The sequence below is a fragment of the Vigna umbellata genome, chromosome 1 (genome assembly GCF_029865625.1).
Source record: "Vigna umbellata cultivar VRB3 chromosome 1, Vumbellata_1.0, whole genome shotgun sequence".
NCBI classification, from domain to species: Eukaryota; Viridiplantae; Streptophyta; class Magnoliopsida; order Fabales; family Fabaceae; genus Vigna; species Vigna umbellata.
Window position 1 is genome coordinate 90,959,465 of NC_142165.1, and position 15,710 is coordinate 90,975,174.

At 30.8% G+C, this 15,710-nt stretch overlaps 1 protein-coding gene across 1 annotated transcript; it reads left to right on the plus strand.

Annotated features, from left to right (window-relative positions):
* Positions 1-10,759: 10,759 nt before the first annotated feature.
* Positions 10,760-14,981, plus strand: LOC124846983 (metal transporter Nramp3.2-like). Its single transcript, XM_047324364.2, has 4 exons — positions 10,760-11,454; positions 11,950-12,086; positions 12,187-12,839; positions 14,495-14,981. Exons 1-4 carry the CDS (start codon positions 10,916-10,918, stop codon positions 14,678-14,680), a joined length of 1,515 nt encoding a protein of 504 aa, XP_047180320.2. The 5' UTR covers positions 10,760-10,915; the 3' UTR covers positions 14,681-14,981.
* Positions 14,982-15,710: the final 729 nt, after the last annotated feature.

Below are 15,710 nucleotides of genomic sequence, written 5' to 3' on the forward strand. Positions count from 1 at the left end.
CAATTTTGACAACGGCGACGTGGCAGCTGTGCATTGGCTCAGTGAACCGGGGTGAGGGGTATTTTGGGTTTTTTCTGGTTTGTTTTCAATTCACTGAGCCAATGCACAGCTGCCACGTCGCCGTTGTCAAAATTGTGTCAAACTTTTGTTGTCCAAATAACATTTTCCTTTTTTTTATTTCACGTGCATGTAATGTAACTTTCATGGCAAAAAGTCATATAGAAGCTTGTCTTTTGTCTCTTCTTTTCCCTAGTGGAATTATCTGTAGCCACTACTTCTATGTAAAATTTCTGTTTATGAAAATCCAAACCAAACATCTGTTTTCTTTTTAATAAGAAAAATTGGACCGTCCGTGAAGAGACCGTGCAGCTTAACAACCGATTATGTCCTTAATATCCAACTCTTGAAAAATGAGGTTGTTTGGCCAAGTAAGTGGGTTAGACAAGTTCACAAACTTAATATCCAACTCTTGAAAAATCAGGATGTGCCACTACACTTTTGACCAAATTTAGTATTGACTTGTTATTCACCATTAAAAACATTTTCCTTCATTCTTATCTTTAATTCTTCAAACATAGAGTTTGGCAAACATTCATTTCATACTAATAATTATATACTCAGCCACATGAAGACAAAGTCACATGACATACTTCTTTATTGACAAGGAGGAAATTGGAGTATCTCCAAGCATAAAAGCACAGCCTATGATGCTTTTCTTGTCTTGTCTTGTACACCAATTAGGATCAAAGTATCCAACCATATTGTGATTAGAACTACTAAATTTGTTTGGAAATATTAGTCCAGTCAATTGTTTCCTTAACATGCTAAGTAACCTTAAACAACAAGCAAATGAGATTGTTTTGGTTCCTCCATGTACTTGCTCTCAAACCCTATTCTGTATACAATATCAATCCCTGTATTGTATATATATCATAGACATCCCACCATTTGTTTATATAGAATTTTGTCCATCATTTGATTTCATTCAGATTTCTTAAATGTATTTATAATATCAATTGAAGATTTCAACTCAACATTTGAAACATTTTCAACACATAAGTAATATATTTGTTTTTATGCATGAAAATTCCACCTTTAGTTTCCGTAAATTGCATCTCAAGAAAATAAGAGAGTTTATCCAAGTCATTCTTTTCAAATTTTGCCTTCATATCGTGCTTGAATGCATTGATTTCTTCAAAATTGCTCATTGGCACAGAAACACACTATTAGTAAGTCGCGCATATTTAATTCCTTTACGTGCACACATTTCAAAAAAAATTAGTATCAATAAATTTTATCTCGAAATGATGAAAGTCTAAAATAAAAACTTTGACATTCATTTTATTAATAAAATTTACATTATTAACAAATTTTATTAATGAAAACATCTATTAATAATAAATATTTTAAAATTCATAAATAAATTTGATTGTAGAGTTTTTTTGTTGTCTATAATTACACAATTTTTTTCCAAACAATTTTGTTGAGCATCAGGGCTCATGATCATCAAATTGAAATGAACATACTTTTGGTGTCAATTCCAACTTTCGTGAGATAATCTCTAAATTAAGTATTGATGTCCACCCACCTAAATTCCAACCTTAAAAGTTCTATTGCTAGATAGTGGAGCTCTCAACATCAATCTGTTGTTGACATAAAAAAACCTTCAACACTTTATGTTCCTTGTCATTGTATAGTTTTTTTTTCAGCAGTTGATTAAGTCTTAGCAAATTACTTTTCATCTTAGGGACATACAATGCATTGGAAATATATGAATATTTTTTTATCTTTCTTCTGAATTGGAATCCTTATTATTACCTTTACATCAAACAAACTATGATATATAAATTTCAATTTTTTCTTAAAAGTCTCATCACGACTCATGAATCACTCATCATGCTTAGTCATACCCACTTTCAAGATACCAATAATCGAGTGTCAACTTTTCTTGTCAAATTTCTTCTTGTTATTTCTAAACAAGGACAATGGCTTCTTTTTTATTTTTTATCATTTTTTTATTTTTTATTTTTTTATTTTATTTTATTTTTGCATGTTCCCGTCCAGAGAACCTTCTTTGTCGATTTGGCTTGTAAAGGTTGATCAGAGTTCTTATTAAGATTTTTCTCCTTAATCCTCTAGTCACGTGCCTCTAAGAAACTCATTTGACTCCTTTATTGCAACCATATGCATTCTTTATTTGGTTTGTCACTGATCAAATCATGGTGAAGCAACTAGAGTTATTTGAAGCTCATAACTTCAAAAATCTCTTAGAAATCATCGATCCCGCTTTCACACCTATCATATAGTTCTTTTTGTTAAGAATCAGTAGCAACGTAGGGAATCCAATGTGATTTTCACCCAACACTATTTTTCTCTCTGAAATTTATAATTTTAAACTTTTCTCTTATACCATTATCAGAACATAATAAACACAATTTAGATTAGAATTTCAAACGTAAGTTTAAGTTTTACAAAAATAAAAATGAAAAAGTAAAACATCGTATAAAGATCAAGATTAATTAATTCATTGCCTTAAGAAGTTGAGTAAAAAAAAATGTGAATCTTTATATGATTGAGTTTAAATCTCGTTAATATTCTATTTCAATAACTTCGTCTTGGTTATAGGTGAGACATTATTAATTTGTAACGTAAGAAACTACTTATAAAAGTTTATGATTGTTAATGTCTAAATTACTGTTTTGTTGATCTAGTGTCTTAAATAATTGCATAAGCATATAATCTTTGTTCCTATTATTTGGTTTAAGGAAAAGTATTCTCACACTTTGGTGCACCTTTCTCTCAAAAAGAGGGACCAAGCCGACTCACCTTTTGTTTGTCTTTATGTCTCCCCTTTTTTTTCTTTTAAACAATGAAAAAGGTGCAAAAGGGATTTTATAATGTGTATACATTTTAAAGTTAAGAAATGACGTTGAAAGAACGTAAGATGGGAATCGTTCATGTTTTGTGTCTCTCGATTGTTAAGGACTCAACTTTTTGTCGTTATAGACTATGCACGTTTTCCAAGTATTTATGCTTTTGCTCAATTGTTAAGTCCTAATTTATCAGCCAAAATTAACATAATTGATATTATTACATGGAAATTAATCAAAATTATAAAAACAGTAATATCCAACCATTTCTTTACTGTACTATTTATTTTATGTATCCATTCTTTGGAACAAGTTCGAAGACAATATTTCCCAGAGATGTGTTTGACAGGTAAGAAAATTAATTATTTTGACATTTGACTTTGACCAACAAACATGCATTTAATTTAAAAATAAATTTGGTGGGCTTCCTTACTACTATAATACTTTTTGCTTCCATTTAAGACAGATTGCAATAATCAGCTTAAAAGAACTGTGTTTTAAGCTAATATTTTCATATTAATTTATGCTACTTTATGAGTTATGAAAGAAACATCTGATGTTCATTTTTCAATAGAAAAAAAAATTAAGAAACAAAAAGGTATAGATAAATTCTACTCAATAATGAAAGTATACATATAATTTATTTGTGAAAAGTATAAAAATAAAATAAAATACAATGTATAAAATATTGAACTTTTTAATTTTATTTACAGTATCCAATACTTTGTTTTGCAAATTCCTGTGAAAATCAGTGACGTATTACAAATTGTAATAAACACATTTTCTTATTGTCTAATCCTATCAATACATAAAATAATATTTTTTCTTTCACTAATTTCTTTTATTTGATAAACAGCAAACATAAGTTATATTCTTTGGAATATATTAAATTATTTTATACAATAAATAAGATGGAAACACTATAAAATGTAAAAATTCAAGGAAATTTCAACCTTTTTATAGAGACAGACGCACACACTAATAATTGTTGTTAATTAGCTCCTAATATACAAAATAAAAAGTACTAATCAGTTCCTTCTCACCCTATTGGATTTGATAGGAATGATGTGCAAAATATTTGTATTTGCTATATTTTTTAAATGATTTGTAATTGAATTGATTAATGTTATAATAATTGCTGATAAAAATAATGTTATACTAAATAATTTACTTATAAAGTTAAATAAACAATGTCAAATAGTGTCTATAGTATTAAAATAAAAGGTTAAATACATTCTTACATTATTTTGAAATTTATTTTTATCCAAAATTTTGATAAATTTTGATTATGTTAAATATTTATGATGCAATAAATACATTTCATTCTAATATTTGAGTTGTTTATACATTTTGTCACAGACATATTTTAATGTCAATTAAAAAATATATTTAATATGTTAAAATTAATTTAACGTAATTGAATTAAAATAATTGTATTCATTTATTTTTAAATTTGTAGATCAAAATATATTAAAATTTTGAATAAAAATGAATTTATATTTTACATCAAAATTCAAAAGTAAGAAAAATCTATGCCCAAACAATACTAACAATGATTTTATTATTAATATAATATGTTGGTCTGATTGGTCATGCTAATTAGGTTCAACTCAACAAATCAATAGACAGGCCATTTTATTTAGGTTCCACAAAATAAACACAATTCAACTACCAAGCTTAATTCAGTAAAATGTAGGTGAAATCTGCAAGACTATTGAGTCTTCAAGTTGATTCTTCTCACTTATAAGATAATTTTATCATTTATAATTTTTAATTCTTGCAAGTATGATCGATTTTATATTTGTAATTCTTAAAAATATAGGTCAAAAACCTTATAAATATTTTAAAATTGGTTTTATCTTAGACATAACACATTTAAATATGTGGCCCCAATAATATATATATATATATATATATATATATATATATATATATATGTATGTATATATATATATATATATATATATATATATATCATATTGTTACTAAACAATAATAATAAAATAAAATTGGTCATATTTATAAGATTGCAAGAGAAAATATGTGGGTGCAAACTAAAATTCCCCTTAAAAATTTCAGTCATCTACCCTAGCCCAAGTTAAATTTTGGGTTGTTATGTTCTGTAGGAAACTTGATCCGTCCCAGGGTTGGAGAACTATCTATTGGGAATTCTACCCATGTTTTCTTTATGCACTTCCATACTTCTTAAAAATTCAATTATATTTTGAAATTAACAGAAAGAGATACTGTAATTTTTTTTTATTTTAATTATAATCTCCCATTGTACAATCAGGAAATATTTCATATTATATAATCTGAAATTCAAAAATATTACTTTTACACATTTCTGAATTAGATAATCTATAATACAATTTGAACGACAATTCATAATACAAATTTAAAAGATAATTTAAAATATAAATTATGTTTAAAATTATATAATTTGTAATGTAAAATTTACATTTTACATTGTATAATTTAATCCATAACGTAAATTTGGAAGTCAACATTGAGATACCAATTTTTCAAAAGGATAACTAAGTCATTTTATTAAGACCGTGCATGTGTACAGGAATAAAACATGGGAGTGCATGAAGAAATCCTTTTATCTATTGCTTTCCCAGACAATGACGTAAGAGTGTTGCGTCTTCCGCCACCACACACTATGCTTCCTACACTTTCTCATTTCCATTTTATCTTCAGTAATATTTAATTTCTACTTTTATTATTTTACTCAACAACTAACCAACCATTTGAATGAAATCATTATTGTTTATTCAATTATAATTTTGTTATCCCATATATATATATATATATATATATATATATATATATATATATATATATATATATATATATATATATATATATATATATATATAACTTTTTTCTTTTTATCGATTACAATTCTTTTTCCTATTTTTCTACGTTTGAAACAAACTATAAAGAAATGAAAACTTATTGAACTGTTATGTCAACTTATAATTCTTTGCTTAATCACTAAGCTTTCAGAGTTGTTTTCTTACCTTGCTATTAAGTTGAGATATTAGTATTTTATTTATAAACTTTGCTATATCAGATCAATAGTGGTATGCATTTTGAAGAATTATTTTTTAGTGAAATCAGGTAATTAAAATCTTCAATCTCTTTTGCAGTCATATTTGAGATTGTTCTTTTTACTTCATTGTCTACATCTTAAAAACACCACACATCCTCAATATACAAATGAGAATAGAGTTCTTAAAAGCATTCAATAAGAAATTAAAAAAAATGAAGAAACAGAAGTATAACGGATAGGATAGGATCAAGTGACAAAATAAGGAGATAATTATATAATTTTATTGTTCACTTTCACCAAAATGTGTCTTTACCAATGAGTAATATCGGATTCTATATCTAACAAAAACCTTATGAACCAATAATAGGTCACTTTACAACAAATATGTCCCTGAATCATGTAAAAGCAGAGGCTATTAATGCTATCTTATATCATATCGCTATACAGATGTTACGCTTATTTTTTGAGGTATTAAAAAACTAACAAGTATATCCCATCATCTCCTTTGAAAATTGAAGTATTTAATTGCGAAGGCAAATATAACTGCGAAAAACATGCAGAACCCAACCACTATAACTGTTGTAACACACAAGAAATCATGCTTGTACCCAAACACTGCTTCAAGTAATTGTCTTATGCTCATCTTGTTCTCATCAGAGACCTTCACCAAATGATTGTTCCAGAGAACGTTGAGACAAACGGATGTCAATATCACGGATGTTGACATCCGTTTAAGAAGTAAATGCATATCAACATCTGCTCAACATAGAAGTGATATAGAATGGTCTTAGGCGACAAAAAAATGACTAAGCATTACATTCACATAAACACACGACCAAATGCAATGTAAAGGTTGGGTTGAATCAAAATGCCCATGCAATCCTCCAATAGTTTATGCCTGACAAGAACACAACTCTGTGTTTGAAAGAGAATTGTGAGGGAAACCAAAAGTTATCCAACTCAAAAAGCTAAAATATTAAGAATACAAATTTCAATAACATTAAAATTTAATATACGGCACATGTTATATGCTTTCAATCTAATAAATATTCTCATTTTCATTAAATACTAAATATTCCATCAATTAAAACAACAAATCACTTGAAAGAGACACTGAACCCAGAATTTTAGGACAAAAGTGAAGCATAAAATCGACATGCATGAATCCAGAAGCAGCATTGGGACACAGAACAAACATCAGGTCCATAAATGGATTACAGAATCGCAAATCCAGAGCACAAACCCTCATTCTCAAAACTATTTAACAAAAAGACACGAGAGAGAAACTCCGATAGGTGTAACAGTGCCCAGAATCACCGCACCACAACCGCATCACGAACACACAACCAGGGGACCAAAATGGAGAAGAAAAAACGAATGAAGTGGAAACAGATATGGAGAATGGGAAACAAATATGGAGAATGGGATGAAAAGAAATAGGATGGGAAGAAACGGATTTGGAGAGAAAATGAGAAAGTGAGAGTTGGGGGGTGGGGCTGCGCGGCTGTCAGTGAAAATGAGAGTTAGGGATTTAGTGTTTCATAAAAAAAAAAAGTAAAAGATTAAAATAAAAGGATAGTTTTGTAATTAGAAAAAATTGGGTAGGTGTAAGGAATGGTTGGGGTGGTGGAGAGAGTAGCTCTCATAATGTAAAATGCAACGGCCTAAAATACGTGGATCAATGTGAAAAAATGGGTTCGGTTCATCTGTTTCATCCTATAATTCTAAATATTTAATTATGAACCTCCAATTCTTTTAAATAGTCCTAGGTTACATTTTTATTCATCAACTTTTTGAAATTTGATGAATGATATTTTTTATCGAATTTTGAAATTTGACGAAAGATTTTTCAAAAATTTCATGAAAAAAATTAAAAAAGTTTGATTGAATTTTAAAATTTGATAAAAAAAAGTTCTGTTGAGACCTGATAAACCACAAAAAGTGAGGTGTGAGGACAGTTTTAAAATTTAAATTTTTTTTGAAAGTATAAGATAAAATGATTAGAAGTACAGGTAAAACAACCTACCTGAAAATGAGAGAAAAATTTCGATTTTCTTGTTTGAATATCCCATGAAGAAGAAAAATCCATACATACTGATTTAACTTAATTAAACTTTAAGTGTCAGATAAATTTGACTTACAAAACTAAGAAAATTTTCAAGGGATCTCTCAAGTTAAATTATTTAGTATTAAGATTTTTGATTTGGTTTGTAGCCTCGTATTTATAATTAGTTTTTTTTTTAAGTTATAATTGGAGTTTATAATGTTTTATTTTTTTCTATTACTTATTTATTTTAACTATCTTTACCAGAATATTGATTTGGCTGTACTTAAAAGATCAATTAACCAAATAAGGTATGCTAATAATTCATTTTTATTTTATAATTAGTAGTTAATAATAAATTATGGTTTTTTTATAGTAGGAAAAAAAATTGTAAGGATGATTGTCGTATTCCGGTAGTTCTTTCTTGTAATGATTTTAGAAAAAGATTACTAATTAAATTGTAAAATGTCTAACAATACAGTATTAAGTGCAGGTTATAATAATCTACCAATCAAGTTAGCAAAAGGTCTACCACAAGTTGTGGTCCACAACTTCCTACTCTCAAATGCAAAGCAAGATTATCCAATTAGATCGGTAAAATATCTACTAATATATAATATAAGCACGAAGTTGCCAAAATACCTACTTGGGTATGTAACACCTGAGTTTTAAAAATTTATATATATTTAATCTCTCATTCATTTCAACTCTTTCTCTTTTATCTTTTTCACTTCAACATTATCTCTCTCATCTTTACATTAGTCTTAACTAAAAAAATCATAAACACTCACTTAATCGTAATTCATCTCTCACTTATCTAATATGTTTCTTTCTCATCTCAATCCTTTCTCACATCTACACACAACAACTTGCAACACCGCAATTTGTTGCTCTTGCTCTGTTTATTCATTTGTTTTCCACTTTAATAACAAAATAATTGATGATGTTGATGTTGATTTTTGATTAAAGGGTTGTGTTATATCTTTTCCCCTCTGAAAGGTATGTGAAAGAGAATTTCTGAAGTCAACTCTTAAAAATAATTCTAAAAACATATTTTCCTGGAAAACAATATTTCGGAATATATTTTTCCCTTTCCTACACATAACCAATGTCAAAGTAAAAAATGAAGCTCCTACACATGTACTAAATGATTTAACAAGAACAAATTATTGAAGAGAGTTATGAATAGAGAAAATTGTTGTTATTGACTCTATCGCCTTATTAAAAAAAGAGACATCAGCTCGTTCCCTTTCGAGTTTCATGTTGATAAACATATTTTCATTTCATGTTTGTAAAAAGAATAAAAATATTATAACAAATTATACATGTTCTAGATTTGAGCAGATTTCAGAATATTGAGTAGTTTTCAAGAACAACTGCATTAATATACCAACTAATTGAAAATCAACGAAAACCAGAAGATTACTTTTCAAAGTAAATCACATCTTGTAAGTTTATTTTAAACAATTCACACTTGTTTGGTCAATATAAACATGAAGTTGTCATTCTAATTTATCATTTACCATAAAAGTGAAATTAAAAAGAACAAAACGCAATGAATTTCAAATTTAAATTTAAACTTAATATTGAATTTACCATCACATTCATAGTTTAATTTCTACTCCTTTCATTTTTATGATTTTGTAATTATAATTGTCATTTTGATTTATCATTTCTCCCATAAGTAAAATTAAGAAAAACAAAACCCATAAATTTCAAAATAAACTCATTTTCAGTGCTCGGTAATTCATCTCATTTTCTGTTTAATTTTCACTTAAACTCTTCTAATTAATTTTATTTTTCTTCTCCTTTCGTTTTACTTTTATATAAAAGAAATTCCCTTTTATTTTTTAAGTTGTACAACTTAAAAATAAAAAATAACTTTTGAATTATATAATTATTTTGTAAGCTTTCAAATTATATAACTAGAAAAAAATAATTTTTAAATTATAATTTAAAAGTTAAATAATTTTTAAATTATCTAATTCAAAAATTATTTTTTATTGATTTCTTCAATTTCTAAAAATTAATTTTGATGAAAATTACTTTTAATTTTTAAATTGTAAGATTTAAAAAGAAAAAAATAACTTAAAAATTATATAATATAGAAACCTTTTTATGTAGAGGTGCAGTACAGTAAGAAACATAGGTAGGTAGCTGCCAGTGTGAAGGCACGTGTATCCAGTAGTTCTCTACCACCATCGCTGTTGCACGCTCCTGGAGGCCCGCCAACGTTTGTCAGCTTCTGCTCCCTTCTTCCTCCATTGTCGTTACTCTCACTGTCGCCATGCTTTTTCCTGTAAACATATCCGTATCTTAGGAAAATCTTCTACTTAAAAAAAAAAAAAAACCCTTAAAATCGTGATCATAGGAACAACTTCTACATTAAAAAGAATTAAAACTTGTATGTTTCTGCGTAAGTGCAATTTATAAGTATGGTTCGTTTAGAAGATGTTGTGACTTTATTATGATTTTATCATCCATTTGGTTCTCATTTTGTAGAAATTTTGATGGAATGAAGAACGGTAACAGCAATTTAAAATCGTACTTAACATAAATTCATAGAAATTGTCTCATGATCTAAATTGTGCTACAACACAACATTTGTGCATCGAAGATCTCACTTAATTTTTCTTAAAAATTTGCGAATGGGAAGGAAATAACATGTTTTGGTGCTTTGAAGGAAACCAGTTATGGAAAAGCTGACGTGTAGAGGATGGTGGTACGCACACAAAGATATATTCCGTATGCGTGCTGCACACACTCCCACCATGGGCCGAGATCACGAAGGAAGTCCTCCACCTCATGTAAACACATCACAAGATTGAGACGGCACGTGACATGGTGACACTCACAGCACCCTTTACCATTAAAATAATCCAAAAGGGGGTAGCTTTTATTCGTCAACGTCTCTTCTCGCTGCACTGATAAGATTCCAACGCCATGTCTGGGAACACGGAAGAGCAGCCATTGTTGCCGGACTCCTTTCAGGCAGAAGAGGAGCTGCAAGAAACTGCCTACGAATCCTCCGAGAAGATCGTGGTCGTGGGAATCGACGAGTCCGATAGCGAGGACAATTGGGGGAGAGTGCCTCCTTTCTCATGGAAGAAGCTATGGCTCTTTACTGGGCCGGGCTTTCTCATGAGCATAGCGTTTCTGGACCCGGGCAACCTCGAGGGGGACCTTCAGGCCGGAGCTATTGCCGGCTACTCCCTGCTGTGGCTTTTGATGTGGGCAACGGCCATGGGCCTCTTGATCCAGCTCCTCTCTGCCCGCCTCGGCGTCGCCACCGGGAAGCACCTCGCTGAACTCTGCAGGGAAGAGTACCCTGCGTGGGCCCGGATAGTGCTTTGGATCATGGCCGAACTCGCTCTTATTGGCTCTGATATTCAGGAAGTTATTGGAAGCGCTATTGCCATCAGGATTCTCAGTCGTGGGGTTGTGCCCCTTTGGGCGGGAGTCGTCATCACTGCTCTTGATTGGTAATTTCATTGCTCCGATGTTGTACTTGTTTGTGCTGTGCGTGTTACTGTAATTTTCAAATTGCAGAACTACTATTTATGTCTATGTACTTACCACATTTTTTTATTGCAATATTTGCCTAAATTCCTTCCTTCATTAAGCTGTCAGAGATGTTGATAGGTCGTGTCCCAGCCATGATAAATTATGGGTTGTTCTGTCGCTGGGGTTGGTTTATACATATGATTGCTATTTAAGTTCAAAAGTGAAGTTGAAGTCATCATTGTATTTTTTTTTTTGTTAAGGAGATATTTTACAGATATTAGGAAATATAAGGTATTGGCCACTATCATGAATAGATTCTAGCTGGGTATGTTTATTTTCCCAAAAATAACTATACCAAAATGCTTAGACCTCTCTACTACCCATAGCATTTTTTGTTATGTTTTACTATGTCTGCCTTCAGGGTAATCCAAAATTAAACATGGGTACATGTATATTTTGTTGCTTTTTTGTAGTTTTATTTTTCTCTTTCTAGAGAACTATGGTGTGAGGACACTAGAAGCTCTTTTTGCTGTTCTCATTGGTGTGATGGCAATCTCGTTCGCGTGGATGTTTGGTGAAGCAAAGCCCAGTGGCAAGGAACTGCTTCTTGGTAAGGAATTTTAACACATTAGTCATTACAAGTCATTACAAGTAAGTGTGAGGTCCCTTTTGTTTTGAATCTCATGGAGGGTTTGATTTTATATCTGCAGGCGTTTTGATTCCAAAACTCAGCTCCAGAACTATACAACAGGCTGTTGGAGTTGTGGGGTGCCTTATTATGCCGCACAATGTGTTCTTGCACTCTGCTCTCGTTCAGTCAAGGCAGGTTGACCGCAGCAAGAAAGGCCGGGTTCAAGAAGCTCTTAATTATTACTCTATAGAGTCCACCCTTGCCCTTGTTGTCTCCTTTATCATAAATATATTTGTGACAACAGTGTTCGCCAAGGGTTTTTATGGTTCTGAACTTGCAAACAGCATTGGTCTTGCAAATGCAGGACAGTATCTTGAGGAGACATATGGGGGTGGACTTTTTCCAATTTTATACATATGGGGTATTGGGTTATTAGCAGCAGGTCAAAGTAGCACTATTACTGGTACTTATGCTGGACAATTCATCATGGGAGGTTTTCTAAATTTGAGATTAAAGAAGTGGATGAGGGCATTGATTACTCGAAGTTGTGCAATAATCCCAACCATGATAGTTGCTCTTTTATTTGACACCTCCGAGGGATCGTTAGATGTTCTGAATGAGTGGCTCAATGTTCTTCAGTCAGTTCAAATCCCCTTTGCACTTATTCCCTTGCTTTATCTGGTATCAAAGGAGCAGATAATGGGCACTTTCAGAATTGGCTATGTTCTCAAGGTATATATATTGTCATTCAATCTGCATTTTAATCTCACTGGTCACTTATGTGATGCTACTATTAGTTTATGTATGTGATAATGGACTTTATGATGCCAACTTAATTCATTTTACATGAGATTGCTGTCTGTATATGCTTATATTGTTTGGTCAATGGTATCAAACTTCAAATTTAACTAGGAAGGATATATATAATTTAGAAATTACACGATATATAGATCCCTTTTCTTCTTGGTTTTGGAGACAATTTGGAACTTACTCAATGGAGCCCTTATCTCTTTGCAATTTCGAGTTTGATTCTGAACAGACAAATTATTAGGCTTGATTTTACTTTCCTGCCTTGAGAATTGGAAAATGTGTGATGGACTACTACCGTTCCATCTTTTTCCTTTATGATCATACGTATAATGGAATGTTTTTATCTTGCAAATAACTATCCCGTGTCATTATGGCCCTGTTCTCTTGAGTGGATTTGAGGGGATTTGAGAGGATTTGAAGATAATTTTTTTTATCGTTTTTTTGAGCAAATTTGGAGGTAAATGAGAGTGAATTTAAAAATAATTTTTTTTAATATGTCATGTCAATACAATTTTATACTAATTCTCACAAATTTTATTTTCAAATTCACTCTTATTTACCTCCAAATTCGCTCTTAAAAACGATAAAAAAAATTATTTTCAAATCCTCTCAAATCCCCTCAAATCCATTCCCTCAAATCCACTCAAGAGAACAGGGCCTATAAGTACATAATAAAGTACCAAGGAGTTTTTTTTAATCCTTTTTGTTACTTGTCATTGTAATAATGATTTGTTCAATATGAATATGTTATGCAACATAATAAATATTCCTGCTGCTAGAAACGGCACAGATGACAGCATTGATATTACTTTGTTGCAGAAAAGTATGCATCGATTCTTCCTCTTTTCTCGAGGGCGTTATTTATCTTTTTGTCCTCATTTATTTCAAGTTGCCATTAAATGACTTAATACGTCATTAGTATTATTTATACATGAAGCCCACATATTTGAAATAGTCGATCATTCACTTGCATGCAAGGTTTGCTTCATACGCAAATGCAGGCATAATTATTTTTGTTGCGGAATTTGATTGTGTTAGAAAATTAATCTAGTGTTGGGGGATATAGTGGAAAATAGGGGATGGTGTCACTTCCTTTCCTTCATTCTGCTGGGTCTATGACTGTGGAGTGTATGTATTGTTATTTTGGATATTCTTTAGAATCGAACTCTAACGTGCAATATTTCAAATCTATGAAAGAACTCCCACTTGAATTCTTTGTCTGTAACAGTTTGGAGAAACAGATGCCCCATTTGATACTGATTTGCATTTATTAATGTAGGAAGATAATATCTGTCTGTGTTGTATTACCTGGGTAGATAGGTTGACATACATTTTGATAATATAACTTTAGGTATAGTAGACAAAATATACGTTTTAAAATTTTGCTTCTTTCCTTTCATTGTTCTTTTGGATCTGGTGAATTGATGCTGTGCGTTTTCTCCATTGAAATTTCTCAGTTTTTTTGGCTTTTAGAGGATTTTCTGTGGATCTTGAATGCATTTATTTGGTTTCTGTCCCAAATTATGTTCATAGTCTGTTCTGATTAAGTACTGAATTGACTTATGACATGGATGCAGATTACATCATGGCTTGTGGCTGCTCTGGTGATAGTGATTAATGGCTATCTTTTGATGGAATTCTTTTCCTCCGAAGTTAACGGTCCCTTGTTTGGCGCTGTAGTGGGTGCAATAACTGCTGCATATGTTGCATTCTTACTATACCTTATATGGAGGGCCATTGCTTTTTACCTTGGCAAAGCATAATGCGACCAAAGACAAATTGCTCATTCAGAGAGTTAAGTGATCAATCTTTAAATATGCAGAATAGGAAGTGTGGTCCATTTTCTCGCCATTGTTATTAGTATGACTAGTCGATGCATTGGGCAGTGGCACCTTACTGTTTGCCTGTAACTATAAACTATGGCAGATGGCAGAGTAGATTTTAGCACTGTGTAATGTGTTACTGTCCAATTTTGTTGTCAAAATGCCTTGGAAGAACACTAATTAGTTGAGGCAACCTTCGAAGCTTAATGTGCAAGAAATAAAAGTAGTTCTTTTCTTTTTCTTTTTCTTTTTCCTTGCTCTTGTTCATATTCTATCCGAGGAGCTGTGATAAATAAGATTATACCAAATAATCAAAGCTACTTGGTAATATAATCTTTTAAGGTAACAATTTGATCAGAGTTTTAATATTATTATATTATAAATCAATCGTCCAAATAACTTATTATTGAGATAATCTAAAGGATCTCATTAAACCTCTTAACTTGTGATAGAATTTACAACCCTCATGGTTTCTTTATTTTTTTATTTAGAGAAGAAGGGATAGAAAAGAATGAGAAAAAACTACATAAAAAGTGAGAAAATGTTTTAGTTGCTTGATATGATAATTAAGGGAAATGAAAGAAATTTAAAAACAGAAACATGTTCCTCACTAGAGTACAAAGTGAGAAACAAATATTTATATAAATGAATGGTATAATTGAGATCCCTTATAACTAGAAGATATCATCGTATAATGATTTGGATGAACACATTTGGATTGTTATGAACCAAATGACAGTTTACATAAAGAATGGTGTCATTTGGTGCAAGGTTTTATCTTCTGAAGGAGAAAGCCCTAACTTGGTTCTCGTTGCTGACAACCAACTTAATAAATTGTTTTGCGACCATCCGAGCAAGATTCGAAGCTTAATTCGTAACAAGTTGACCATATAACCTAACATCGATCGCTTTAGTCAATGTTAGGAAAGAGAAAGAGGAGTCTCTTTGGGCAAATCTGAAACCTTAGTCT

What these genes read in the sequence shown, in the direction of transcription:
- LOC124846983 (XM_047324364.2), top strand. Translation starts at nt 10,916, where the DNA reads ATGTCTGGGAACACGGAAGAGCAGCCATTGTTGCCGGACTCCTTTCAG. An exon ending in GTCATCACTGCTCTTGATTG is followed by an intron (nt 11,455 to 11,949) that starts GTAATTTCATTG and finishes GCTTTTTTGTAG; the next exon opens with TTTTATTTTTCTCTTTCTAG. An exon ending in GAATTGGCTATGTTCTCAAG is followed by an intron (nt 12,840 to 14,494) that starts GTATATATATTG and finishes ACATGGATGCAG; the next exon opens with ATTACATCATGGCTTGTGGC.